Source organism: Centroberyx affinis, unplaced genomic scaffold (assembly GCF_046629955.1).
Source record: "Centroberyx affinis isolate AG114_WGS23_722 - 3 ecotype Tasmania unplaced genomic scaffold, CSIRO-AGI_Caff_v1 ptg003969l_1, whole genome shotgun sequence".
Classification (NCBI taxonomy): domain Eukaryota; kingdom Metazoa; phylum Chordata; class Actinopteri; order Beryciformes; family Berycidae; genus Centroberyx; species Centroberyx affinis.
The window spans coordinates 164,942-174,622 of NW_027281790.1; the positions used below are offsets into that span (position 1 = coordinate 164,942).

The 9,681-nt window shown below is 40.3% G+C and overlaps 1 protein-coding gene across 2 annotated transcripts; it reads right to left on the reverse strand.

Moving 5' to 3' along the window:
- Positions 1-1,924: 1,924 nt before the first annotated feature.
- On the reverse strand, positions 1,925-8,978 carry cbln4 (cerebellin 4 precursor). Of its 2 annotated transcripts, XM_071541911.1 has the most exons (4): positions 8,963-8,978; positions 4,198-4,472; positions 2,551-2,667; positions 1,925-2,122 (listed from the first exon to the last, which is right to left on the reverse strand). In XM_071541911.1, the coding sequence occupies exons 2-4, from the start codon at positions 4,462-4,464 to the stop codon at positions 1,925-1,927; spliced, it is 582 nt and encodes a 193-aa protein (XP_071398012.1). In that variant the 5' UTR covers positions 4,465-4,472; positions 8,963-8,978. The 2 variants fall into 2 exon arrangements, with proteins under 2 accessions (XP_071398012.1, XP_071398011.1); XM_071541910.1 differs by lacking the exon at positions 8,963-8,978 and having other exon boundaries at positions 4,198-4,494.
- Positions 8,979-9,681: the final 703 nt, after the last annotated feature.

Below are 9,681 nucleotides of genomic sequence, written 5' to 3' on the forward strand. Positions count from 1 at the left end.
TCCATAAACCATGAGTCGATTTGTAAAATCCACAAATGTAACCCGGTTCTATTGTGAATACACAAGGGTAAACTGACCACACTGCAAAAAAATTTCCATCTTAACAAGTCATTTAGTCTCATATTCAACCTTCAAATCTTATTTTTTCTTAAAACAAGAGAAGAAATTCTGCCAATGGGGTGAGATAACTCCACTTGTTTCCAATGCAGTTTCACTCGTTCCAGTGATTTTCTAGACATGAGTGTCAAGATATTGACACTCATTTCTCAGAATAAGGCAGATCACTGCACTACTATCAAGAAAAGCACACAAAATTCTTGTGTGAAATTATCACCATTGGCAGATTTTTTCACTTGTTTTAAGAAAATTACGATTTTAGGACTCAATAATAGACTTAGTCTAGACTTAGGCTACGTTCACACTGCAAGCTTTAGTCCTCAATTAGGATTTATTGCTCAGATCCGATTTTTTTGTTTGGCTGTTCACATTATTTTTTAAATGTGGCCAATATCAGATTCCAGTGTGAACTGGTCACGGTCCTGAACTGACCCGCATGCGCAAAAGAACAATAACAAAGATGTCACACGCAGCAGGCTGTCGTACGGAAGTAAACATGGAGGCCACTGAAGTCAGCGTTTACGGTTTCATTTATAAGTCGATGTGCAGTGGAAGCCAGCGAATTCAGCGAAAACCTAAAACTTGGCTTTAAGGCTCTTAACTTTTCTCTGACACTGCAGCCACGTTCTTCTGTAGCCCCGTTCGGCCATTTGTTTCGATATGCTTTCAAACACAGACCGGTTACGATACGATCCCTCAGGTTTTGCTTGTACAGAAGTGTCACCCCAAATACTTGTGAGGTCTAACACCTCACTGTCCCTCCACTGACTACCTCCATCGCAGGTGTCTTCCATGTTTGTATTCACCGGCTGACTCCCGCCAGTGCAGAATTGTGACGAATGTCGATCTAGAGTGACGTAAAAGTCGCATGAATTCCGATGTGACTGTTCAGACTGAGGTCACATTGCAAAAAATCTGACCTGTATCTGATTTAGGACCACATATGAAAGTGGCCCAAATCAGAATTGAAAAGATCAGATTCCATGTGATTTGTGCTGTTCACACTGTTATGAAAAAAACAGATCTGAGTCACATATGAGCAAAAAAAAATCAGATTTGGGCCACTTTTGCCTGCAGTCTGAACGTAGCCTAAATGACTTGTTAAGATTTTTTGCAGTGGGCTAGCAGTGGGCTTCAATTCTAGGAATCATGATGAAATCTGCCACCAACTTTCCCAACGTTACCATATATCAGAGTCAACTGAGTCAGTTCCATCCACCTAGTTTCATTGCAATGGTTTTTGGTTATCACTAAACTTGGTCACTATCATCACTCTCAGTTGACTGGGAGTCTATCTGAGTTTGACCAACGCTTGGCCCGGAATGATTAGCTCCCGAAAAAAGACACTTCTTCAGCTATGTGAAAACTTTGGTGATGAGACGCCACTCAAGTTACACAAGGATAGATACACCCAAAGGGCACATGTACTCGAATGCAACAGTTGTCGTGAAAAGCTGCTATCAGTATGCTAAACATATTCCGAGAAGTCGGCATTTGAAAAAAAAAAAAGTACTTTTGGGATGTTTAAGCGTTCCTCTCCGAGACTGCTTGAGTGACAGGAACACAGCGATAGGGAACACTTCAAGTCTTTTTCATCTGGGAGGGGACTCAGCATTTCCAGAGAATGTGAACATTTTCCAAAGTCTTATTTCCTCACTCTGTTGTGATCCATCGCCATCCACCTTTCCCAATCATTTGGCAAGATCCAACTGATGCAGCAATGTTTTGATTATACAGTGACAACACATTGTGAAAAAGTCAGTAAGCACATAATCTTCTTCTTTTTTTTTTCTTTTTCTTTTTTTTTTTACAGAGGGAAAACAAGAAAACCAGAAAATGTTGAGTATTGCCATCCACCAACTAGGTTTCCCTTCTCCAGTTTTAGGTAGACTTTGTCCTCTTTTTCTAGATAGAGCAGAACTCCATTGGTGGCCGCCTCACGAGTCACATCTTTGTCGCCCGCAAAGGCAGAGATGACTGGTTTCCCATTCAACATCAAGTTCACCTAGACAAGCCAACAGAAATAACAATTAGCAAAGACAAGGGAAAAGGAATAGATGGGAAATTTAGTGGGTATATTTTAAATCCACACAGCAGATTCTACTTCTTATCTGCTATGACATCTAAACTTTATCTTCCATGCACATAAAATAGTGTCAAATTATCCCTACAGCTAATAATTATTCCTTTTTTAGGACTATGTAAAGTGAAAGGGAAAGGCGTCTCAGATTGGTCTGCCTATTCTAAAATGCTTAAAGCATTTATTCTCATTCTTGTGCGAGCAGAGGCAAGAAGAAGTGATGCAGTGTGAGGGGTGGGGTCACTTTAAAGAGCCCCACTCGCGACTGTTTTCATCAATAAGCCAATTAGTAAGGTACCAAAATATGCTTACTGAGTCAACTGTATGGCTGTGAGAAATAGACAAAATGATACCTGTATGGTTTGGCTCTGGTACACTTTAATGACGTGAAAGTTAAAACTGTAGATTCCTTTTCTTGGTGACAAAAAAACGGATTCAAATGTGAAGTAGTTTCCTATGTTCACAAGGACCTATAAGAAAAGAAGAACAAAAATGACACATTTTGACAGTCATTTACCCTATTTACATTCATGAAAGGTAGCCACCACTTTAACAAAGGCTATAACTTCAATAGGGCTTTGGGATGAAATATGTAAATAAGAAATCAGCCATGCATACAGTATTCACTATTTTGGCTACTGGGCTCCCCCTGTGAGACACAAACTGAGGGTGACATACTTCAAAAAACATTCAACTGAACCTTGACTCATTTCTTCTCAGTGGACCTAAACCAGCATTTGCCATTGGCAAAACCCTGCAACCCAAGAGCTTGAGCGATTTAACTTTCTGTTCCACCCAAAGAAAACGATGCTTGTTAATAAAAATGAGATGAGAAATTAAATCCAGTCCATTGTTAGACTTAAATTCAAAGTTTGGGGCAAAACAATGAAGAAAATGATCCCATCCTCTGCACTGTCAGTAAGCCATGTTGTGATAGAAAGAGTGCTGCCAGCTCTGCTGCCTGTAAAGAACAAACAGCTTATTGCTTTAAATCCCCTTCTACTGATGCAGTAGATCAGAATGACCTACTGTAATATGTCAATAGATTTGATGAATAAATCAATTAATATTTCTTCTCTTGATTCATGTTAAACATTACTCACCCTAAATATCTCATTCACAAAATATATAGCATTTACTATGTCTCATGAGCGTCACTGAAAGGAGTTTTAGTGTCGTATAGTGTAACAGTATAATGATAATGATATTGGATACAGAAATGAACTTCACTGGGTCAAGGAGATAGTAAAAGCTCTTCTCAGTACTCGCAGAATCTGAAACACTTGAATTCCACCTGTAAAAAGTCACGGCATCCTTGTAGGCTCTGCTGTGACCTTTGACAAGCAGGCTTTGTTTTCATATTTTCTTTTCATAGCAGTATTATAACGCACTGTACACAACAGCAGCAATGAAATGCAAACTAGAGGTGATCTACCAATACAGCCTGAGTGAGAGGGCAGGGGATGAGTTCAGTAGTATTGCAAATACCCTTGACTGTCCATTATTGCATGACAAATGAAACGTGCGTGTGCGTGTGTGTGTGTGTGTGTGTGTGTGTGTGTGTGTGTGTGTGTGTGTGTGTGTGTGTGTGTATGTGTGTGGGCGACAAAAGTGGGGTATGTTAAGGTTAGTGTGTGAGTGTGTGTGCGGGCTCTGCAGGATGCCCGGCCCTCAAAGATAATCCAGTCACTTCCAAACCTCTTCCAACCTTCTTCAAACTAAACTCTGGTGCAGGGCAACAAACAGCTGCACTTACAACTGCAATGCCACTTTAATGTTCTGCATCAGGCCTCAAAACAGAACTAGAGGAAGGGCACAATTAAAAATAAATAAATAAAGAGCTAAAATCCAGTAGAATGGTAAATTATAAATTGTTGCAGTTTCCGCATCACATAGGACGAATGAACGCCAACCTTACCTGCAAACTGCTGTTAAAGCTAAATTATACCAACTTTGGGACATTTGCTGATTGATATTAATGTTCAATACAATTCTCTTACTTGGTCGAAGTAGATGATTCTTGTTTTGTTGCTCATCTCCGATGGTTCATGGTTGTTGCTCCGGACTGCAGAGAAAGCCACCTTGGAGTTGGCAGCGCGCACCGAGATGCCGAGCGGAGAGGACGAGCCCTTCCAGTCCGTGGTCGGGTTGGAGTCGCAAACCACAAGACATTTGCCCTCCAGGACAATCGGCTCCGTGTCATTCTGAGCTTTCACGACCTCACAGATCACAGTCCAGCCGAGCACCAGTATGAGGGAGTTAACCATGGCTTTCTCTAACAACAGTAGCAGCACCATTTTTTTTACAAAAAAAAAGAGAGAGACCGTCTCCGCACCAAGTTTCCGCGTCCCTCCACTGGTCTCCCCCACCGCAGACGCGTCTGACGCTGTGAAATTCTCTTATTGGATCCAGCAATATGCCATATCCGAGTGAGACATCGACAATAAGAATCCTTATTAAGTCTAAATCTTCAAATGCAGATAAGAGAGGGGAAGAGAGTGATCACCGACTGTTGTCTATGCGTCTCATTTTCACTTACATTTTATTTCAGGCTCTTGAACGAGACAAAAGTATGAAATGGTTGAGGGCAGGTGGTTCCAGTCTGAGAGATGCGAGGCAATACTGTTTGCTCTTGTCGATAAATCGTCCATAGCCCTCGCTCCGACTCCAAATAACGCGTCTCACGGACGGCTGTTCCCCGCGGTGATGTGCTGCGTAGTGCGCACAGTTCCACTTTACGCACGTGCATGTGGCAGAACTTCTAATTAACTGCCCCCGCGTAATTTGTTCACGGTTTACATTCCTCAAATTTCCCTTACCATAACTTCGGGTTCGCCCATACATTCATTAATTCGCTGTGTTCATGACATGACTTCTGAACAGAAAGAGCGCGCACAGCGTACAGACAGTGGATAGTTCCGATTGCCAATTCCTCGCGTCAAGATCAATATCTAGAATCCAAAGAAGACTGTTGGCAGCCCTTGTGTACGGTTTTAATTAAGTTCTATAAGAACTCCCTACCCACCCTCATGATTTAACCGCTGCTTTTGATACAGTGAATCATCAAATTGTAGCCTACTGCACAGGCTTGGAAATCAAATACATGTTCAGTCAGGTATGGTTTGAATCACTCCTGACAGACAGATCCATGGTCCTATGGTGTTCCGCAGGGGTCAGCGATGGGCCCTTCACTCTTTATATGCCTCTGATGGGTGACATCATCTGTAGTGACAGTATCAGTCTTTACGTTGACACACACGACACACAACTCTGCCTGTCAGCAAGACCTCAGATGTCTGTCACAATGCCTGTCTCAGTGACTGGATAGCAAATAACCCTTTCTCATGCAGACAAAACAGAAATGATTGTTCTTAGTTCAAAAGATTTACTTTAAATTCATTCATATCATCCTGAAATTAGATTATTATATAGTCCCTTGATTATGTATTATTTAGTCCCTTTATATTTTCCTCAAAGCTCAGGAAAACATCTGGAAAAAATCTCCAAAGCGGCCACTTTTTCCCTTAACACAAAATGAAAAGCTTCTTGTCAATATAGGATGTTTGGCTCACACATTTTTCACATCCAGAATCAATTGCTCTACTGGATTTGTCTAGTTGTACTAGTGCTGCATTAAATCGACAAGACATCCCAAACTCTCCTGCCCGAATATTGACAAGAACTTAAAGATCAGAGCACATCACTTCTGTCCTTGTGTCATTACAGACTCCTCATAAAACAGCGGATCAATTTTAAAGTCCTTCCTCTGACTTACAAAGTGTTACATGGACTGTCTCCATCCCTCACTTTTTTTTAAATCTGGATCAGCCCTTGCCCCATACTGCAGCAAGAATCAAGCCTTTCCATATGAAATCCATAGATGATGTATCCGTAGGTGAAGTTTTTTACTTTGTGAAGCCCAAATCTCCAAACCAACTGTGTGTCCGAGAATCAGAAATAGGCCCAAACTCAAAACTCCAAAGCTTCTCAATACCCTGACCACCATCTCTTTATTTACTGTAAAAGCTAAAATATTGGAAAATTGGAAGCAAAAAAAAGCTTTTTTTTTTTACTTGTTGGCTTTTTAAAGTGTATCGCCATATCTTATTCATGTTAAACTGAGATAAGCCTGAAACCTGAAAATCACATCTGAGCTACCACCAACCAAATGGAGCTGACAGACAACTCAGCCTGTGCCAATATACTTAATGGTGAATGTGTTGTAGTTTAAAAATATTTTCAAAACAGGGCATGCTGTTTTGTCACAGAAGGATAGTTTGTGTCAAAGTACATCCCAACAGCATTCTGGTCTGTTACAGTGCCACACAGAGACGCCTGGTGCTGTTATAACTCTGTTGTGATCTCACCCCCAATCTTTCAATTACAGAGCAGACAAGATCACAAGCATTTGGAGCAGAGTACAAAATTGAGCAACTTTGAGCAGACGACCAGATTTGAGGCCATTTCACACCTTTTTTTTGTGCATAAAAAAAACTGCATGACAATAAAATAAATACCAACTTCATCAGCCACTCAAACATCAGAACTGGTTAAGTTATGCAGAATTTTTTTAACCGCTGAATTGCACAAGATTTCTTAAGAAAGGCTGTCACATTGGTGTGAAACAGATTTTAGTTGGAGGTGACAAGCTGCAAGCAATTCTGCAAGAAACATATTTCAACGTTAATTGTCCCTCTGGATTTTTTTTCTGATGAATATGACTTAAGGATCAAAGTGTGTAGGAACAATGCAGTAGGAGAATGGACAATGAAACAATTTTAAATGTTTCACAAATAATTCACAAATGTGTCATGAATCATGTAATGATCATTGTATGCAGGTTTTACTCTTGCAAATAAAGTCTTACTGTTTTTTATCAATAGAATTTTTTTTCTTTTTCATACGATATAGTCAGTATCAATCATTATTCTAACCTAGAAAATATCTATATTTTTAAAAGTACAAATTCATCCATGCTAAGCTGTATGGTTTGCCAAGAGGGCCATTGAACTTAATACAGCCAAAGCTAGAAGATGAATGAAATCTTTGCAATGTGGATTCATAGTTTTGAGATCCTTGAATGCACATGCAGATCTGCCTTCATTTGTCAGACAATATGTTGTTTTGGACGTCAATCCATCTCTAAATGGGAGACAATCTTCGGTTATCATCATCCCAGCCTGAATAGCTGCCATTTTGTGAGATTTGAGTCCTCACCCAACTCTGACAAATGGTTCGCTGTCTAATGTCATGCATTGTCAATATGTTTCCATGGCAATAGAAATTTCAGAGCTGAGAGGCAATGGCTTGTAATCTTCCAAAAAGCATTTCCTTGGAAAATTTACACATGGGAAGCTAACCGCAGAAGTTTTCAAACTTTATTTGAGGAGGACCGCCATGTATCCGGCCACAGAAAGAAACCCTGCTGTTGTTCTGAGAACCTTTCAGCATCAACACCAGGATGTTGATAGTTTCACATCTTATTTTGCAGCGCAGGTCACAGCTTTGCCTATTAATGTCAAGAGGTGCAGAAATGATCCTGGAGACAGTTGATCTATGAAAGATATTTTCTCTGGATGCAATCTTCCACCATGCAACTTGTGAATGAAGTAATGATAATATACATACATATATATATATATATATATATATATATATATATATATATATTCCTCATTTTTCAATATGTGACAAGAACTCTGTCACTCACAACTGCAGCTTGCATTGCAAAATCGAATCTGCCCAATTGTATTTTTGTTGACTAAATATCAGCAAAGAATCAAGGTAAAGACAGTCAATGCGTGTGTGTGTGTGTGTGTGTGTGTGTGTGTGTGTGTGTGTGTGTGTGTGTGTGTGTGTGTGGGCTGTAAATGACCCACTTCAATGGCCTACAAGGTCAGTAGTTCCAATATAAATTGCACCAAGATATCACAATGTGTCCTCCATGGCAGGCGTTCTCAGACATTTTCAAATAGACACAAATTAGCCCACAGACATCAATTTTTTTCAATTTCGTCCCTGAGATCCATATTGGAAGACTATATATAGATATAGAACTATCATATAGTGTTGAGAGTGAAACCTTGGATTATAATCGTCATTCCTTTACATTCTCTCATTGGGATGACTTCTAGTGAATTAAATCATTGTGAGAATAAACTATTCCTCCTTTTGCTGGGGACCCCCTGGAATCAAGGACCCCTAGGTGTCCCCGGACCCCACTTAACACCTCTCCAGCTCACTGTGTCAGGCTGTGTTGACATGCACTAATTCCATTCCTTTTGCAAACACTGTGACTGAGAACAGCCATTAGAGGACAAATAACTTACACCCATCAGCGTGGTGAAGGATTTGTGTGTACTGCAGTGTCTGAATCCTTCTTGGGAGGCGCTGCCAAGCCCCCCCTCCAGGTGAAAAGATGTCTCCAAATTACTTAAGCTGACTTTCAGATGGGAAGCAAATCACATTAATATTCTACCGGCTCCCTCCGGCAATTACTCCGTCTTAAACAAATGCTTTCTATAGGGGAACCGAATCGTTTTGTCATCCGAATAGGGCGACTCAAAAATGAGTAAAAAAAAAAAAAGTCGGACCTGCCACTGGTTCTTGATAAAAGAAAAAGTCTCTGAGGAATTTAATTAGTAGCGGAGTCAAAAAGAAAAGGAGAGTATTCTGCGTACAACACACCGACCATGCTGGATATCCCTGTCAATGAGCACCTTTGTTAATCTTCAAATAGGTACAGGCTAGTTTTTATACAGTCACTGCATAGTTGTACACTAATCAAACCTAAAAGTACTACTGAGATACTGTGCTGCTGTGTTATACTCTTAAAAACATTTAAAAAGGCAATAGGCCAGAGGCAATCAGAGATAATAACTTACGAAATCAATGGCTGCTAATGGCTGCTATCCAACACACTGATTTCTTAACATTTGTCTGAGGAGAGATCAACTGGATTTGAATCGAAGAAAATCTATCAGGCGTATATCTGCCCTCAAATCGATATCACCATCTGAGCTTCCACTGAGTCGACAGAAATGATCTTGTGCTTCGCAGACCACTGTTCTTACATTTCAGCTTAACATTCCCACCATTAAACGGTACAGTAATACCAACATTGGTTCTTTACACATGATTGAAATTTAAATTACAAGGCAGTGCAGCATTGTAGGTGGAACCAAGGATGGAGCTTTTGGAATTTGCCCCTGACGGCAGCTTCCATTTACTTTTATATTCTTTTTTATTTTCCCTACTGCCAGCAAGGCCGCACATGCTCACAGTTAAGGAAGCGGTATACATACACTGAAGTCAAACCTGTCTGAAATAGAAACTCAGAACAGGGCGCCACATACAAATTTGTGTATATTAACTGCTTTGTTTTGTTCATTGATTTACACTCTAGGTCACTGGGGGAGCATGAAGATTAAAGAGGCAGCTGTAACCCAGAGAAACCGGAAATAGTGATGACCAAAACTCAGAAA